The sequence below is a fragment of the Silene latifolia genome, chromosome 8 (genome assembly GCF_048544455.1).
Source record: "Silene latifolia isolate original U9 population chromosome 8, ASM4854445v1, whole genome shotgun sequence".
NCBI lineage: Eukaryota > Viridiplantae > Streptophyta > Magnoliopsida > Caryophyllales > Caryophyllaceae > Silene > Silene latifolia.
This window is the reverse complement of record NC_133533.1, coordinates 90,613,058-90,631,384: the sequence shown is the minus strand read 5'-3', so window position 1 is coordinate 90,631,384 and position 18,327 is coordinate 90,613,058. Positions and strand designations below refer to the sequence as shown.

The window sequence follows — 18,327 nt, the reverse complement described above, 5'->3', positions numbered from 1 at the left end:
AATACTCCCTCCGTCCCGCGGTCAGTTGTAATCCTTTGGTTTTGACTTTTGACATAAAGAATAAGGAAAGAGGAGAGAGCCAATTACTAAATGACAATTGAACCAAAATTGGGTGTTAATGATCAAATTACTCATCAAATACATTCTTAAAATAAAAAGAACAACAATGGATTGAAATACTCAAAACGGAATAGGACAACAAAAGACCGTACTAGTTCACCTCATTTTGCTCCTCGGCCCTCACTTTCGACGATTCCCAATCCCAAATTACCTTGATGAGAAGAACACCAAGTAGTTCAATTTAACCTTAACATCAAGATTTTATTCATTCCGATCAGTAAATAGAGGTAATTTCTTCCTAATTTTCACTTTATTTATATGTGGGGTTCTGTTCATTCCCCTGAAATGTAATCATCAACTTCGTTATTGATAAAATTTCATTTCTGTTGGTTTTAATTTGGTGCGTGTAAAATTGATGGTTTTGATTGTTCATCATTTGAGTATGGACTAATTATAGTACCTGCGATTCTTTGGAAAATGCCTCATTTGCTTTTTGCTAAAGAATTAAGGCTGTCTAGCTCATGTTCGTCCATGGAACCTAGGTCGTAGAGATTGGTTATCTTCTGATTTCTGAACTTGGTACTGTCTGATTTGTATAATAGTATATGAATCCCATAATGGGTGTTAATTACCAGGCCATATCTGCTTAGTATGAATGTATTGTACGTGCATAGTTATCCCTTTATTTTGCATGCACATTTCAGGTAGAGAGATGAGTTCATCTGTAGAATGTGGTAAACATGTCATTTACACAAGAAGAAGTTGTTCGGATAGGATCAGCAGTTTACCTGATGAACTGCTTGCTCACATGCTTTCGTTTCTACCAACAAGGTGTGCCGTGGGTACAACTAGATGGCGGCATTTTTTTACATTGTCGACTTTTCTTTCTTTTGACGATACACCATGTTTTGATGGTGGGCCATATGTTCCTCGTTTCGGATGCCTTAAGAACATAGACCCGGTTCAAAAAAGGAGATTTAGGAACTTTGTTGAAAAGGTTTTGGAATTGCTTCAAATTGTACCCATCAAGAAATTTAGTCTAGTTTGTCATGGTGACTATGATAAGTCGGATTTAAATGCATGGGTTAGTTATGCGGTACAAAAGGGAGTTCAAGATCTTGATTGTCAAGTTAATGTGCAGGTGGATCATGAGCCTCCCAATGACATTTTCATGTGTGAAACACTTGTGGGATTGAAAATGATTGGTATTGGGGATTATTTTCTTAAAATTCCTTTACTCAAGATCCTTTATCTTGAGGATGTGAGCATCTTAGATAATTGATGTGTTTTGGTGTTTTTGTGATGTGAAAGGAAAGAAAATGTAAACAAATGAAGGAAATTGAAGCTGATTGATCAAAAAATGGTGAAGAAATCGCAGAATCAATTCACCTAGCGTCGGATACCATGATAAAACTATGAATCTCCATTAATGGAGTCTTAGAGCTTTAGCTCAACACACAAACAAAATTAATTTGGTATATTATTGAATAATCAAGAGAGTTAGTTACATGTCTATATATACAAGAGTTTGTTAGGGAGTCTAACTAATTCTGTTAGAGAGCTAACTAATTTTGTTATATACATTTCTCCAACAGATACTCGCCGCCATGTTATGATTTCTACTAGACTACTTAAAGTTCTAAGAATAGAAAATTGTTAGAATGGGTTGGCATCAACTAATAATTGATTTTTTTTCCTTTTGGTGTAGATATTGAGCAATTAAGAAATTTCCTCATTTGTGGATTGTGGTTCTCTATTTCAGGGAGTCATTATTATATGTTAGAGAGCTAACCACTATGACGGTTCCGAATCACCTCCAAATGAAGCTCTACCCCCTTTTTCATGTCATGCCAAAGTGATTGAAGTGCATCACTTTTGTGGCTCCGAGTAGTCATTATTATATGTGGGGCATCTTCTCAGAAATGTCGGATCCTTAAAGAAGTTGATCTTGCGTAAATTTGACACTGTTGACATGGAGGAAGAACTGCGTATATGCAAGGTTTTGTTGACGCTTCCAAAGGCTTCGAAAGAGTGTTGAATTGAACTGACTAGTCCAACCTCTCCATGAATCTCTTTTCCATGTAGTTGATTTCACTGCAATCATCAGTTTTCTGAAATTTCCTCATAAATTCCGTTAAGCTGACCGAGAAAACAGAATTGAAGTTGCCGTTATGATCAATGTTGAAATCATATCATGAATCCTAGACCCTTTTATATTATTATTATTACTCAGGTAATATGTCTCAATTTTTTTTTTTCACATTGGTCATGTCATTTTGTTGATTATTATTCAATTTATTTGGTTGATGCCGTTGAATCCGCTGAAATCTAATTGACTACAGTTCTAAAACGTAAGCACAAACCCAACTGGAAATTTCTAAAAACCCAATTCGCCGACATGTTATGGTTTCTACTAGACTACTTAAATTTCTAAGAATAGAAAATTGTTTGAATGGGTTGGCATCAACTAATAATTGATTTTTTTTTCCTTTTGGTGTAGATATTGAGCAATTAAGAAATTTCCTCATTTGTGGATTGTGGTTCTCTATTTCAGGGCCTTGACCACTATGACGGTTCCGAATCACCTCCAAATGAAGTCACTTTTGTGGCTCCGAGTATTCATTATATATGTGGGGCTTCTTCTCAGAAATGTCGGATCCTTAAAGAAGTTGATCTTGCGTAAATTTGACACTGTTGACATGGAGGAAGTTGATCTTGCTTAAATTTCACTGTAATCATCGGTTTTCTGAAATTTCCTCATAAATTCCGTTAAGCTGACCGAGAAAACAGAACTGAAGTTGCCTTTATGATCATTAATGTTGAAATCGTATCATGAATGAGATAAGTAAGTAGGAAGCATGGGTGTGTGTCCAAGTGTTGAGGTTCGGTTACGGTAAGGGTATACCAAGTCCCATTGAAAATTTGTTAAAGCCAACTTGTATAACAAAAGTCAAAGCCGGCAATATATGTGATGAAGAAATTCATAAGTTAGTAGGAAGCAAGTGGAATCCTTCAAAATTTTGGCAATCAGGCTTTTGGTCAAGAAGGAAGAGGGATCTCAACCCCATCATTTCATATTGATACTGGTAATCTGTTTTCAGTTTTCACTTTGCTTATGTCTTTTTAACTCCCTCCGTCCCATTCATTTGTTTGCCAATTGTATTCTTTGTGGGGTATTTTAATCAAAGGTAAACAAATGATTGGGACGGAGAGAGTATTGTTCAATTTCTTTTGTTGGTTACCTCTGAATCCCCTTGCATTTTATTATCTTCAGTTCTGAAATGGAAGCACATGAGAAAATGCTGAAATTGGTGTATTATGTAATTTATGTTTATTTTTGATTTTGGCAAGTCTAAGTTGGTCGGGGGATGGGATTGAGAAGGAGTGCTTCTTGCAGCCTAGCAAGGAATAAGTATCAAAACCTTCTCTCAAATATCCGAAATGAGACGGGGAAAGCATTAATCGCCCGGCAATCTCCTGGTTCCTTAGAATGCGCTTCTTTAGCATTGTTATCCCTTATTTCATCCTGCATTATATTTCAGGTAGACTCCTGCAAAGACCATCAGACCACCTATGAAACTTGGTAAACATCTAGAAGACCCAATAAGTCGGAATTGTTTGGATAGGATCAGCAGTTTACCTGATGATGTACTTGGTCACATTCTCTCGTTTCTGCCAACAAGGTGTTCTGTGAGCACAAGTATTCTATCAACAAGATGGCGATACCTTTTTACATTGACGACTTGTCTTTCTTTTGATGATGCACAATGTTTTGATCATCTGGAACAAAATGAGAGAATTGAAGGAACTCGAAGGTTTAAGGAGTTTGTTGACAAAGTTTTGGACTTGCACGAAATTTCGCCATTGCAGAAATTTTGTCTAGTCTGTCAAGGAACCTATGATGCTTCAGATTTCAATCGATGGTTTAGTAGTGCGATACAGAAGGGTGTTCAAGAGCTTCATTACGAGCTTGCTAATTATAGCCATACTGATTTCTTGCCTGATTATGATGGCTTCTTCATGTGTGAAACACTTGTGAAATTGAAATTTATACATTGTGGGTATTATATTAAAATTCCTCTATCAGCCTCGTTGCCAAAATTGAAGATCCTTCACCTGGAACTCATCGTATTCTTTGATTTTAATTCAATGGAGAGGTTGTTGTCTTGCTGTGAATTGCTTGAAGAATTGACTCTCAGTTATTGCGAGTGTGAAACTCAAGGTCATGCAATTCATAGTAGCGATATACTCAAAGTGCTAAAAATAGAAGATTGTTGTTTTTTGTTGGGTACATTTGAGATTGATGCCCCTAATCTTGCATATTTGACTTACAAATCAAATATTGGTGTGAAAATTGTTCCGTCGTGGAAATACTCGTGCTCTTTTGTCAGGGCGGAGCTAATTTTCAAGCGCAGTGCATATGATGAACTTGTTACTAATGAAGATACAGTTGAGTGTGAGCATGAACTTCTAAGCGCTGCTGCCGGTAAAACCACAGAATTACGTTTTCAAATGGACTCAGTACAGGTATATATATGATTTGTATTTACCGCTTATTTACCACTTATTCCCTTTATAATTTATATTCCCCACATATTGGGAACATTATCACTTGAACGAAAACTATAAGTGGCGGACTAGGGAATCGGCGTATGCACAACGCCTTGCTCTTGTATTTGTAACGCGGACTGTTTACAGACTAACCATACAGAAATTACATTGAGAATATGCAATGACTCCTAACTCATCTTTAAAAGAAGCAAAATGTAGAAACTTTAGTGATTCATTATTGAGAGACAGAGTAGTGAGTCTTTGCCTTCATTGGAAATGGGAACATATTTTCATCTTTAAATTAATAAATATTGGTCATGGTACAGATTGTTTTAATGCTAGACGAGGAGGAGCAAATGCCTGATTTTCATAGCCTGACAGAATTATGCCTTGAAGATTGTCCTTATTTTGCGTGGGAATATGTGACAAGCCTGCTTGATAAATCTCCTCAACTTAAAACTGTCATCTTTGATACGGTTAGCACCAATTAATAATAGCTTTTTTCATTATCAAACCAAATGCTTGTGTGAGAACGCATTACACAAGAATCTGTTTAACAGTGTTTTTATTTGTAGCCGTTTTTTCTTCTTAAGGGTATTTTTCTCACTTCATGAATCTGTTTGCAGGGCTTTCATTGTTGCCATTGTTCAAATGTCCGCTGTCCAGACGACTGCTTATGTGATTCATTGTCTCCTTCAGATTTACCTCTGGACCCTTTTTCATGTCTAGTGCAAGTGATTGAAGTGCACGAATTTTGTGGGCATGTGGGTCCACTGGCACTTATGGGGCATCTTCTTAGAAATGCAAGTGTCCTGAAGAGGTTGGTCGTTTGTACAATCGATGATCTTGATTGGGAGGATGAACTGAAGATCAGTAAGGACTTGTTGGTGCTTCCAAGGGCTTCAAGAGATTGTTGTGTAGAAATGAACTAGCGTAACAAGAACATCCCTTAATATATATTTCATGTCGAAGATAGAATTGGACCTCAATACTAACAAATTTGCTGCAAAATGGAGCAAACAAATTCCATTTCATCAAAAGAGATAGAAATGGAAGAATTCATTTTCCTTCCTCAAATCAAAATTGGAAGGATTTGAAAAGAAAACGGTGATCCTCTTATCGTGTTAAATTTGGACAACCATACATAGAGCGAGCATTTTGTCTATTCTCTCTTATCTATTACGTTTATTAATGTTGAACATTTTTGCGTACTTTTATTTATTATACTTCTTCTTGTTCTCCCTTAATGATTAGATATCACCATGTAAGGTATGTACATTTTTTTTTTGAAAGAGATGGTGGAGAAGAATTCATTGTCTATTCATTTATTTTGGTGATTAGATTTCATTGTTCAAGGCATGTACCTTTTGCATCCGACGATTTATTACGGCCCTTCTATATATATATATATATATACGCACTTGGTGATATAAACACATACTTATTGAGTCGGTCCTTTTATTGACCCCCTAGTACTCCCTCTAGGCCGGGTTTTTCTTCCTTACATATATGCATTCCCTTAGACTGTTGAACTGCTTCGTTCATTCAAGGAGTTGTCCCCTTGTAAATGCAGATTTGATGCAACCTTTGAAACTTTCTACGCCAGGTCGTATTAGCTCCCTGAATGGCTCAAGTAGCGCCTGCCGCCTAGTGATCAATTCTGTTTTGTATAGACTGTGCTCTGATGATGCTATTATAAATTGCGGTGAAGTTTCTGTAGGAAGCTGCTTGAGGTACTTACCTTTTCTTCCTCAACTTTTATGGTCCTTCCATTTACTAAATTCCTGCCAATTTACTTCATTGTATTAAAAAATGTTCAGACTTGGTTAAATGAATAAGATCTTAAGAATTGTGACTACTGACTACTACTAACATTTAATCTCTAACTACGTAGACTTTGTCGATAGCACGTTAATATAATGTTTGTGTAGTTCTATGGTACATTCATTCCTAATCTCTGACTTTGTCAATCAATCGACAGCAAAGTTCTACCTATTATTTATTCCGTCCAAATCATTCGTTTACCCGTTCATTGTTTGTGAGAAATATATCAACAGGAGAAAGGTTGATTAAAGTCAAAGCCGGCGATAGATTTGATGGAGGACTACTAAGTCATTGCACCTTAATGTGACTGGTGTTCCAATCAGTTTTTTTTGGTAAAAAATCATTAGAATCAAGGAGGAAGAAGAATCTCAACTGGTGTTCCAATCAGTGCATACTGGTAATATGGTTCAGTTTTTTACTTTGTTCATGTCCTGTTTTATTAAATATTGTTAAAAATCGTTCTGTAACAACAAACTCAACTGAAGATTGCTAAAAATCCATTTGATCAGATGTTCTCCTTGACTATTTCTTTTTTTTGGAAAACTGATGATCTTGGTTGCTCAGTTCTCAATAAGTTTATGTATAACGAGCATGGTTATCCCTTGATTTTGCCTGCAATTGCATTACATTTCAGGTAGAGTCCTGTAAAGACCATGAGACCACCTATGAAACTTGGTAAACGTCTAGAAGACCCAATACGTGGGCATTATTTGGATATGATCAGCAGTTTACCTGATGAACTGCTTGGTCACATACTTTCATTTCTACCAACTAGGTGTACTGTGAGCACAAGTATTCTATCAACAAGATGGCGATACCTTTTTACATTGACGACTTGCCTTTCTTTTGATGATGCACCATGTTTTGGTCATCCGGAACAAAATGAGAGAAGAGAAGCAACTCGAAGGTTTAAGGATTTTGTTGATAATGTTTTGGAATTACACCAAAGCTCACCCATCAAGAAATTCAGTCTAGTCTGTAAAGGCACCTATAATGCTTCAGACTTTAATCGATGGTTTAGGAATGTATTACAAAAGGGTGTGCAACAGCTTCATTACGAGATTGCTGATCGTACTTATCGTACTTATCGTACTGATCGTATTGATAATGTGCCTGATTATGATGGCTTTTTCATGTGTGATACACTCGAGAATTTGAAATTTATAGATTGTGGTTGGTCTTATATTGAAATCCCTTTATCAGCCTCGTTGCCAAAACTGAAGATCCTTCATCTGGAGCTCATTGTATTCTTTGATTCTAATTCAATGGAAAGATTGCTGTCTAGCTGTGAATTGCTTGAAGAATTGACTCTCAAATATTGCAACTACGAAACTGAAGGTCGCGTAATTTATTGTACTGGATACTCAAAATGCTAACTATAGAGCATTGCTATTTTTCGCTTGGTACATTTGAGATTGACGCCCCTAATCTTTCATATTTAGCTTACAGTTCAAATATTGGTGTGAAAATTGTTCCGTCGTGGAAATATTCTTGCTCTTTTGTAAGGGCAGAGCTAGTTTTCAAGTGTAGTGCATATGATGATCTTGATAGGAATGAAGGTACAGTCGAGTATGAACGTGAACTCCTAAAAGCCGCTGCCTATAAAGCTACAAAATTACGTTTTGAAATGGACTCAGCACAGGTATATGTATTTGATTTGTGTTTACAACACTAGCTATTTACGGCTGACCCATACAGAAACTGCATAAAAAAAACAAGACTTCTAACTCACATTTTAAAGAATCACTTTATTAAAGTCATGTTACTTTGTTCCATGATAATCTGAAGCCATATACTCTCTCTGTCCCGGTCATTTGTTGTCCTTTTCCATTTTGGGTGTCTCATTCATTTGTTGTCCTTTCTATTTTAAGAATGAATTTGGTGAGTAATTTGATCATTCTCATTCAATTTGTTCCACTTGTCATTTAGTTATTGGCCTTCTCCTCTATCCTTGGTCTTTGTGTCAAAACCAAAAGACAACAATTGACCGGGACAGAGGGAGTAATAGAGTATTTCGCTGTATTGAAAATGGAAACATATTTTCAGCGTTCTATTTATTAAAATTTGTCTTGGTACAGATTCTTCTGAAGCTAGATGATGACGAGCAAATGCCTGATTTTCATAACCTGTCAAGATTACACATTGCTGACTGTCGCTATGATGTGTGGGAATATGTAACTAGCCTGCTTGCCAAATCTCCTCAACTTGAAACTCTCATCTTTGAAACGGTTAGCATCAACCAATAACGGCTTTGTTAATTCATAACTAACCCAAATGCTTGGGTGAGACTGCCTTACACATGAATATGCATGACACAGTTTTTCGTTGTAACCGGTTTTTAGTTTTTGTTTACCTTTTAGCGGTACCTTTCTCACTTTGTTAAATTTGTTTTCTAGGGCTTTCATTGCTGTCATTGTCCAAATGACTACTATCCGGATGACTGCAACTATGACTTAGTGTCACTTTTAGATATACCTCTAGATCCCTTTTCATGTCATGTCCAAGTGATTGAAGTGCGTTACTTTTGTGGGCATGATGGTCCATTGTTACTTATGGGGCATCTTCTTAGAAATGCGGGTGTCCTGAAGAGGTTGGTTGTTAATACAATTGCTGGTCTTGATCCGGAGGAGGAACTGGAGATTTGTAAGGACCTGTTGATGCTTCCAAGGGTTTCAAGAGATTGTTGTGTAGAAGTGTACTAGGGTTTCCATTCTCTTATATTTTTTTTGGAAAGAGAAATGCTGGAAAAGAATCCGTTCTCTATTTTAAAGCTGTAACTGGGTTTTCTTTCTTCATCCCGATGATGTTAATGTTAATCGTGGTGGAGTTTCTGTAAGAAGCAGCTTGGGGGCACTATTGAATGTTGTAGCGGTTTAAAAAGCATCTGATTCAATGGCATTTTCTATAATTCTGGCAGTGTCTTTGACGAACTTAAGTTTATACTCCCTCCGTCTCATTCACTTATTTACCTTTTTTATTCTCTGTGAGGGGTATTTAATCAAAGTAAATAAATGATTGAGACGAAGGGAATACATGAGTAGGTCTTGGACCATTGGAAAGGCTGACTGGTGGTAATTAATTACTCCGTATGTTCTTATGCGGTTCTAGAGGAGTTTTGAGGAAATAGAGTTGGCAGCCGAGTGACTGGAACAGGTGGTGTGAGTCTGACTGATGGTAGAACTTAGAAATCATGTTTGTCAAGTGCTGACCAAGTATTTGAGATAATATGGAGAGTCAGACTCGGAGTGATGTAATATTGCTATTTGAGATAATATGGAGAGTCGGACTCGGAGTGATGTAATATTGCAGCAAAGGGCCAGAGACCAGATCACCAGAGTAGTGTTATGAGGAAGGGGAGGCAGCTTGCAGATGACAGTCATCTCTCAGACTGACATAGCATTCAGGCCTGTTTTCGATTGTATAGGTTTCGGTATGGCCTTTAGAAGATAACAAATTTGCCAAGGTAAGAACCTTTTACATTGTGAAAAGGCGGAGGGGGAAGAAATTAATATGCATGTGTAGTACTGCATGCTTATTATGTGAGTTTTCGACCACACAGTTGGATCTGAGTACTTGTTTTGTTGCGTGTTACAGTTTCCGCCCACAGGTTGTATCCGAGTAGGTTTCACCATAGCTGTGGACTTTAGACATAGGTAAATGCCCAAATGGTAACAGATGGTGGTAGTGACAGATCTTGGTAACCTCTTTCTCTGTATAGATACTGTACTAAATAGCTATCTCAACCAATTTAGCCTTTTTGTGTATGCGCGAGGTTAGTACGGTACAATGTAACTAGTGCACCAGTGAAAAATCACGGGTTTGTTTGAATTTTTAAAATACAATTTATTTAATAAATTTATGAAATGAAAGTCAGACGTTATATCTAATTAGTAATAGTTAAATTTAACAAAATAACTCAACCTTCACTATTCTTTCGAAAAGAAAAATTTAATCTTTTACTTTTAACACTAATAATCCAACTTTTGAATCTTTCTTATAAAAATGAGCCATAAATTAGAAAAATCTCAGGCAAAATGAATCTTAAACGACACAATTTATCTTTTATTTACGCAAGCCTATTTTTTTTTTTTTTTGGTATTTCACTAACGGTATTGTTCAAGATAAACTGACATTGATTTTTTTTTTTCTGTTCCGTTATTTTTTCGTCATTGTCACAGCATTAAGCATTGTTTAAGTATTATTTAATGTAGATAATCTATTATACACCTATATTATGGTTTTGGTCGTTTGTTCTTGTGACTTTTCTTAAGAAACTTTGGAGCTCTACAATTTCACCTAATTCTAGGGGTGAGCAAATTTAGGTCCGGACCGGAAAAATGGACCGGACCAGACCATTTGGTCTGGACCAAACCTGGACCGAATTATTTTGGTCCGGTCCTCGGTCCTCATTTTTTCAAGGTTTGGTCTTCGGTCCGGTCCGGTCCAAGACCAGTTAATTTAGGTCCGGACCGAATGGACCAAATTTCATATTTTTAATGACGCAATATTAAAATATTATGAATCAAATTAATATTTTATCTTCAAAAGACATTATAAATTAGTATTGTCAATGATTTTCATAAAAAGAGTTGTCTAATTATTTAAATGCATTTTATTTAGCGGAACTAAAATGTAATTATTGTATACGAAATGGTGAAAAAGCTAATTTTAGATCCATTTCGGTCCAAGACCGGACCGGACCAAATATTTCGGGCTTGGTCCGGTCCAAGACCGAAAGTTTTAGGTCCGGTCTTCGGTCCACTAAATTTTTATTTTCGGTCTTCGATCTGGTCCGGTTTGGTCCGGTTCGTTCCGGTCTTGGACCGATTCTCAACCCTACCTAATTCTTCCTTAGTCCCCAACTACCCATGGATTTAATGTGGTGAAACATGAAAAACTTGAATTTGTAAATTTTTAGTGCATACTATATTTTTCAGTTCATAAATTATACCTTGATGTAGTACAACTGTTTATGTAATTTTTGAGTTTTATTATAAAATTTTTAAGTTTTGTTTTAAAGATTATAAGTTTTATTTTAAAAAATTTGAGCTTGTTCACTTAGACATTAAGTTAAAAAAAATACAATATTGCTCAAAAGTATACATATAAATTCTGTTAATTTTGTGTTTTGACATTATAAATTAAAATATAACTTATAAATATTAAAAGATAAAAAAAAAATACATATATGCACAGTTACTAAAATATTATGAAATCTTTTTAAGTAGTACTAAGATAAAATCCTCTAAACAAAAAATAATTCTTACATCTTACGTACAATTTAAGTAGAAACAAAACAATTCTTACCATTTTAAGTTATGCTCTTGTATATAGTGGTTTTGGTTTGTTTGTTTTTTTTTTTGTACAAATAACAAATCATAGACTGGCAAAGTGGCAATGGTTTTGTGTATTCCATGGGCCAAACAACCAAATTGGTAAAAAAAGTGGAGGTCAGTTGTCAAATTGGCAAAAAAACAGTATAGATTATGACAAATTGCTAAAAAACGTGAAGATTTATGACAAATTGGCTAAAAAACTAAAACATTATGTAATTACTATTCTTACAATTAAATTTGACCAAAGTACCCTTATCTAAATTAATGACCCAAATATACACAAATTGAAAACTTGGTAAATATGGCAGTCAGGGGCGGACCTAGGATTTTTGTATAAGGGGGGCACAATTTTTTTAAAAAATAATTGTCGTCTATTTTATAATTGTTACATCCTCTAAATTAGTACGTAAAATACGCGAAATAATTGTTACATCGAAAAATAATTGTCGTCTATTTTACAAACAATTATTTCGATAGTGTGGAAAGGATTGACGCGGCGGTGGCAAGCGATGCTTTGAGTTTCTTCTTATTGTTGTTGGTGGTGGTCGGACAATAAAATTTGATGACGATGATGATAAATGATTCACTTGGGGGTGTTGGTGATGAATGTCTCGAGATGTTGTTTAGGTGTTTAGTATGTGTTTGAGTGAATTAAAATGAGGGCATTTTAGTCTTTTTATAGTATATAAATTTAATGGGTCGGGTATTGAATAAGATGATGATCGATAATGAAATACGGTGGGATTTTGGATATATGAAGTGTAATGCAGGTGGTTATTTGTAATAAACAAAATACAAGGTGGTAGTTTGTAAAATACGCTAAATACTAGGTGGTAAGTTACAATTTTCTCTATAAAATATAAACATTAAAGAGCTAAATATTATTTGTAACTTAAATACATAACTTTTCTCTATAAAACGTACTCCGGGATTTATAACACCGAAGAATAAACATTAAAGAGCTAAATATTATTTGTAACTTAAATACATAACTTTTCTTTATAAAACGTACTCCGGGATTTATAACACCGAAGAATGTTTCTTTTGATATAAAAAAACATTTTAATTCCACATTAAACAGAGAATCCTAGTGACTCAATGGTTAGGAGTGTTGACAAGCTACACTGAAGTTCTCATGTTCGAATCTTGTTATAAACAAGTTTAGGGGCGCCCAACCCAAAAAATGCACTACAGGGCTTTATATTAAGCAAAATGCCAGTTAGGGGTGTCGAAACCAGGAAGCCTCACATTGTGTCCCAACCTTCTACCAACTGCGCTACAACAGACTTATGTCTATCATCTATACGTAGAAATATTTATTCTTGAAAAATCATGGTGGGCACCTGCCCACCCGGGCCCCCTAGATCCGCCCCTGATGGCAGTACGAGTATTCTCGACACAAATTTTCATTTAAGACGGCATTATCCGTCTTAAGTATAAGAAGGATCAAGTATCATACCATTTGTGTATATTAGACAAATATATTGATATTCCCTAATCCGTATGCATTTTTATATATACAAGTGATATTTATTTGACTCGCCTTGAGTTTAAGACAAACTAGTTTTCAACCCGTGCAATTTGCATGAGTATGAATTTATAATCACTGAAATCACTGTAAATATTTAAAAAATGGTAAGTAATATACATGGATATTTTAATTTGTATTTCTTTTATATATTGATAGTAGAATAAAACACGTGCTAAATTTGCAAGGGATTGAAACTTGCACATGTTTTAAATATGTGATATAAACCCCACAAATTCGGTTTTATAACATGAAACATAGTATATAGTATATAGTATATAATAAATGCAATATATGAGAAATAATAAAAAGCAAACAATATAAATATCGCTATAAAATGGAAATAGTTATCAAATTTGAAAAGGGTTTACAATCAAATTGAAGAAACATAATTGTAGAATTAACGAAAATAGTCTATATCATTCCAAATGCCAAATGTTGGAAAATTTCATGGTAGACTACATTAGTTGTTGTATTCGAATAATTAAATCAGTACGTTCCGAACAATTTCGCAAATAACATCAGAAGAGACGTTATTTTGTAATTAATTCCGTAGTTTTATCTGTGGGACCCGTATTTCCGGAATTTAAAAAAAAAATTAAAAAAACCTTGCTATGATAACGTGGGCATTTTGTAAATCCTTTAAATGTTCTTGTTTTTATTAAGATAAGATTTGTTTTCTAAACTGAAATAGAAAAAATTACCCGCAAGTGTTAAAAGTCTTCGACAGCTTGTCAAGACCGTTTGGATGGTCTGCCACCTCATCAATCATTCCCCGCGAACGGGAAATGTACTCGTAGCATTTTTTGTTCACAACCTGAAAAAAAAAATCAAAACTTTAGGGTTAAAGTTATGAACGTTAAAATGAATAAAATAACGAAATTGTTAGAAATTAATAAAAATTAAAATTTGGACATACCATGAAGTCACGGCTAACAATGGAGCAGTATTGGTTCTTGGGAACCAAACCCACCGATCCCAAGACAGGCGCTGAAGATGCTAGTGCCCCGTTAACGACTTGAGGATATTTCATCCTAAATCAAGTCGCCAACACTGTAAAAGAAAAAATAAAATATAGAAAATCAGTTAATAACAAAATTTGTAATACAATATCAGAAACAAAAAATTAAAGAAATTAGATTATATTATTTACTATCGGCGTAGGAACCCCCGAACACTATTACGGGGGAGTACTGAACAGACCACTCGGACTACAATTTAAGGATGATGTTAGCAAAGTCTGCTAACGACTGCTGGGAGGTAAGACTGCCCCCTGCGTTCAGATCCATCATTGTCGCGTCGATGGATCCAAGGGGTACTGACTTTCCATAGAAGCGATGCTACAAAAATTATTTATTTATTAGCTGAATAACAAACAAGATTAAGGAATAATAAAAAAAAGACTACCATCCATGTCTTTGTACTAAGATTTAAGATATCAGGTAACATCGTAACAGTGTAGCACAAGACAACATGAAGAGGAAGTTGACCCAACAATAATAGAACATAAGACAAGCTTGAAAAAAGAATCAATTAGTATCTGTAATGCAAATTTAAGTTGACACTAGTTTTAATATATTAACGGGTCTAATTTAATGCAAGTAAAATATGAGTATATGTTATATAATTAAGTGCATTTTAATAAAAAGAAGTGAATTAATCTGATAGATAAATTAACAACTCATTTAAGATTTTAAGATGTACTCCCTCCGTCTCGGTCATTTGTTGTCCTTTTCTTTTTTTGGGTGTCTCGGTCATTTGTTGTCCTTTCTATTTTACGATGCTTTTAAATGGTTCTATGACTATACTACCCCTTGAAAATACTTTGGGAGAGTCTGAATGTTTTCCATTGGAACTAATGTACGGTATGCAACATAGAGGCCTACAGAGAGAGGATTTGTTAGAAGCAATTCTGGTGGTTAGTTTCATTCAAGATAGGAATATACTTTGGAGGGCCCCACTTTTTTTAGAGAGCTAGTTTCCCGCTGGAACATTCACGAGTGGAAGGTTAAATTGGTATTTTTAGTGGTTTTCTTGGTTTTTGTGTCAAAATGAAAGGACAACAAATGACCGGGACGAAGAGAGTATATATTTAATGAACATAACATAATTTTAATATTATAGATAGATTAATAAAAAGTGCAAGAGAGATATTTTACTCATAACATAGACAGAAGTGAAAATAACGCTATATTATCTGGACCATGGTAAATCAAACCGTCATAACTATAAAGCCCAACAAAAAAAATGGACATTGAGCCTAAAATATAATAATAATAATAATAATAATAATAATAATAATAGTTCCGGTTTATAATAAAAAAATAAAAAAATAATACGAGTAATAATTTTAGTTTACTAATAATAAATTAAACTCCCAATTTATATGATAGTAGCATTCTCGCCCATTTTAAGAGTAAGTCAATTTGTTTCTTGATATTATTTTACTTAATATTTACATATCTTTTTCTTGTACATAAGGCCCAATTAACCCTTCAATTTCAGCCTCAGTTAATCTAGAAGCCTTCATATCTACATTTATTTCCATTATTTCGTCATCCAAATCGATCCCACTTATACCTCATTCACCCTAAGATTCCTGGTAAACTTATCTACATCCTTCTGCTCTCGTAACTCCACCAACATCAACTCTGCTACATGCACAACCTTCCTCTTCTCATCAACACCTCTTTTTGTCACTACGCTAAACACACCGACCATATATGATGGCTTCGTTATTGTCACGACAGCCTCCTTATGACAAAAAGACCATCGTCGCCGCCCTAATCAGTCACACTCAATAAAAATCACCACCTTCATATTTTATGAAATTCATCAATATTAATTGCATAAATGCTTGCATATCTCCTTTTATGGCTAATTAATGATTAATGATTAATGATTACAAAACTAAAGAGGAAAAATCAAATGAAAAAGTTAAATATTTGTCTTAAAATATAGACATTATTGTAAATTCGTAGATCTCGTGTTAATAGTTTGCGATAATTCTATTAAATTTTGTTTTATTACTTTTCTATATCATATATGTATTTTTTTTTTAAAAAAATGGTTGATTAAATCTGCTAGAATATTTTTCTTCAAAAATTTATCCTTTTTCTGTTTTCAATATCCGTTTTTCAAATTTCCTTTAATAATTTTTCTTGTTGTTATATCTTCATTGTGGTTATAACTATTACGAATTTCGGATTTTTTTTTATCAATTAACAAACAACGTTTTTTGTTTAATAATTTTTTTGGGGGTAGGATAATCGTATTTTCATATGGTTTAAAATACTTAATTTTCTCCAAATTCTAATTATCCATGTTTAAAAAAAATTCTTTTACAGAATCAGGTTAAATAATGTGAGACAAGTTAGTAGTGGGCCAACTTTAGAAAATGAAAATAAAATGCCTTAAATCAGGGAACCAATCAGAGCCCTTTAAATGCTTTAGCTTTTGTAGAAAGAGGATAATGCCGTTTTAAGAGAAATTTATTGGTTAGACTATTAATTATTATAAGTTACGACATACGAGTCATTCGTGGCGAAATTGATTATTTGGTTGTGCAACATTTGAATAAAGGCCATTTTGGATTTCATTATTTTTGGGTCAAATCATTAAATTGAAGAAATATTCGGTTCAAATCGAGTTTGGGTAAGGTTGGATTATTTCGAAATCGGGATCATAGTCCAGTTGCTAAGGACGAGTTGCGGATGAGATTTTTTTTTCAAATCGAGTTATTTGAACAAGGGTAGTTTTGTCAATTTATTTGGAATAAAAGAAATTTGAGAAAGATGCAACATTTTTGGCCAATTTGTCATAAATCTTCACTTTTTTTATCAATTTGTCACAATCTAGTTTGTTTACCAATTTGGCAAATGACCTTCACTTTTTTTACCAATTTGGTAGTTTAGCCGTATTCCATGTTGCATTATACACGTGTAGGTTAACTTGAAATGATCATTTTTACACCACTCTTTTAGAGAGAAAAAAAAAAATTCACTAATACCACTAAATCACTAATGTTGTCATCTTCACTCAACTAAATCAAATTCTTTCCAGAATTGACCTAATGACCTAATTAAGTCTACTCAATTTAATGCCTCAATAATTTAAACCCCCAAACTTTCTCTCCCGATCTCCCCACAATTATCTAATCAAATCTCGGCTGTTTATGAGAAGCAATGCTAATATAAGACTCGTCCATGCAATCAATTAAAATACTGCGCTTGCCAATCCTGCTGTTGCTGTGGTTTTTGTCGTTGTTGCTGCTGATACTGCGGTTGTTGTTGCTGCTACGGTGGTTGATATTTTGTTTTGAGGTGAGAATTGAATTGATGAGCATTGGTGAGAGGATGGGTATAAGTTAGAAGTTAGGACTGAGTAGAAGTTTGAGAGACTGAAGCACGCTTCTTTTTGGAAATAAGGAAAGAGGTGAAAGAAAAGACCCAAACCAAACCCCAAACATCCACACCGTACGGGCTCTTGTTTGCAGAAAAATTAATCAACTCTCGGTAGAAGTTATCCCTCAAATCACAACGGTGAAAGAATTGTTTGAGGAGTACTCATTGTTTGAGTATTTGAGCCTAATTTCTATTGGGATTTTGTTTCGAGGATTTGAATTATCTTTCTCAGGTATAATGGTGAAATAATGTTAGGTTAGAAATTTGAAAGATTGTCTGGGCAAATGTGTTTTGAGAAGATGAGTGAGTTTGTTTAGGGAATTACATTTGTGTGCTGTAACCAAGATGGAAACGTAATGACTAATTTACCCTTTATTTCTGATAGAAAATAAGACTAAGTCGTTAAATGCTAGAATTAAACTACCAAATTAACAATTTATAAGCCAAACTATAGTCTAGATTACTCTAATGGATAAAGCAATTATAGTGCAAGTAAGGGCCGGTCCCAAGAGAAGGACTTTTAAGTTAAATACTTGAATTTTAAACTATTGAATACTAATGACAAGTGTATAAACAAACAATGGTTATCAACAATGACAAACAATAGATGAACATAGATAAATGG

The 18,327-nt window shown here is 34.5% G+C and overlaps 3 protein-coding genes across 9 annotated transcripts; 2 read left to right on the top strand and 1 right to left on the bottom strand.

Annotated features, from left to right (window-relative positions):
- Positions 1-206: 206 nt before the first annotated feature.
- On the top strand, positions 207-9,343 carry LOC141597064 (F-box protein At4g22280-like). 7 transcript variants are annotated; one of them, XM_074417384.1, is made up of 11 exons: positions 207-347; positions 765-891; positions 1,823-2,293; positions 2,615-3,146; positions 3,603-4,587; positions 4,938-5,087; positions 5,238-5,718; positions 6,185-6,832; positions 7,070-8,077; positions 8,514-8,663; positions 8,832-9,343. In XM_074417384.1, the coding sequence occupies exons 5-7, from the start codon at positions 3,634-3,636 to the stop codon at positions 5,541-5,543; spliced, it is 1,410 nt and encodes a 469-aa protein (XP_074273485.1). In that variant the 5' UTR covers positions 207-347; positions 765-891; positions 1,823-2,293; positions 2,615-3,146; positions 3,603-3,633; the 3' UTR covers positions 5,544-5,718; positions 6,185-6,832; positions 7,070-8,077; positions 8,514-8,663; positions 8,832-9,343. The 7 variants fall into 7 exon arrangements, with proteins under 7 accessions (XP_074273485.1, XP_074273486.1, XP_074273489.1 ...); XM_074417385.1 differs by having other exon boundaries at positions 5,238-6,344; positions 6,669-6,832; XM_074417388.1 differs by having other exon boundaries at positions 3,607-4,587; positions 5,238-6,832.
- On the top strand, positions 7,089-9,137 carry LOC141595497 (putative F-box/LRR-repeat protein At3g58880). The gene is made up of 4 exons (XM_074415465.1): positions 7,089-7,788; positions 7,878-8,077; positions 8,514-8,663; positions 8,832-9,137. Exons 1-4 carry the CDS (start codon positions 7,089-7,091, stop codon positions 9,135-9,137), a joined length of 1,356 nt encoding a protein of 451 aa, XP_074271566.1.
- Positions 9,344-13,999: 4,656 nt separating the features above from the next.
- Positions 14,000-16,020, bottom strand: LOC141595496 (uncharacterized). The gene is made up of 4 exons (XM_074415464.1): positions 15,880-16,020; positions 14,515-14,639; positions 14,219-14,333; positions 14,000-14,116 (listed from the first exon to the last, which is right to left on the bottom strand). Exons 1-4 carry the CDS (start codon positions 16,018-16,020, stop codon positions 14,000-14,002), a joined length of 498 nt encoding a protein of 165 aa, XP_074271565.1.
- Positions 16,021-18,327: the final 2,307 nt, after the last annotated feature.

What these genes read in the sequence shown, in the direction of transcription:
- LOC141595497 (XM_074415465.1), top strand. Translation starts at nt 7,089, where the DNA reads ATGAGACCACCTATGAAACTTGGTAAACGTCTAGAAGACCCAATACGT. An exon ending in TGAAGGTCGCGTAATTTATT is followed by an intron (nt 7,789 to 7,877) that starts GTACTGGATACT and finishes TTTCATATTTAG; the next exon opens with CTTACAGTTCAAATATTGGT. An exon ending in TTGAAATGGACTCAGCACAG is followed by an intron (nt 8,078 to 8,513) that starts GTATATGTATTT and finishes GTCTTGGTACAG; the next exon opens with ATTCTTCTGAAGCTAGATGA.
- LOC141597064 (XM_074417386.1), top strand. Translation starts at nt 3,634, where the DNA reads ATGAAACTTGGTAAACATCTAGAAGACCCAATAAGTCGGAATTGTTTG. An exon ending in TTCAAATGGACTCAGTACAG is followed by an intron (nt 4,588 to 4,937) that starts GTATATATATGA and finishes GTCATGGTACAG; the next exon opens with ATTGTTTTAATGCTAGACGA. An exon ending in AAACTGTCATCTTTGATACG is followed by an intron (nt 5,088 to 5,237) that starts GTTAGCACCAAT and finishes ATCTGTTTGCAG; the next exon opens with GGCTTTCATTGTTGCCATTG.
- LOC141595496 (XM_074415464.1), bottom strand. Translation starts at nt 16,020, where the DNA reads ATGGTCGGTGTGTTTAGCGTAGTGACAAAAAGAGGTGTTGATGAGAAG. An exon ending in GGAATCTTAGGGTGAATGAG is followed by an intron (nt 14,640 to 15,879) that starts GTATAAGTGGGA and finishes TAATTTTTGTAG; the next exon opens with CATCGCTTCTATGGAAAGTC. An exon ending in GCTAACATCATCCTTAAATT is followed by an intron (nt 14,334 to 14,514) that starts GTAGTCCGAGTG and finishes GACTTGATTTAG; the next exon opens with GATGAAATATCCTCAAGTCG.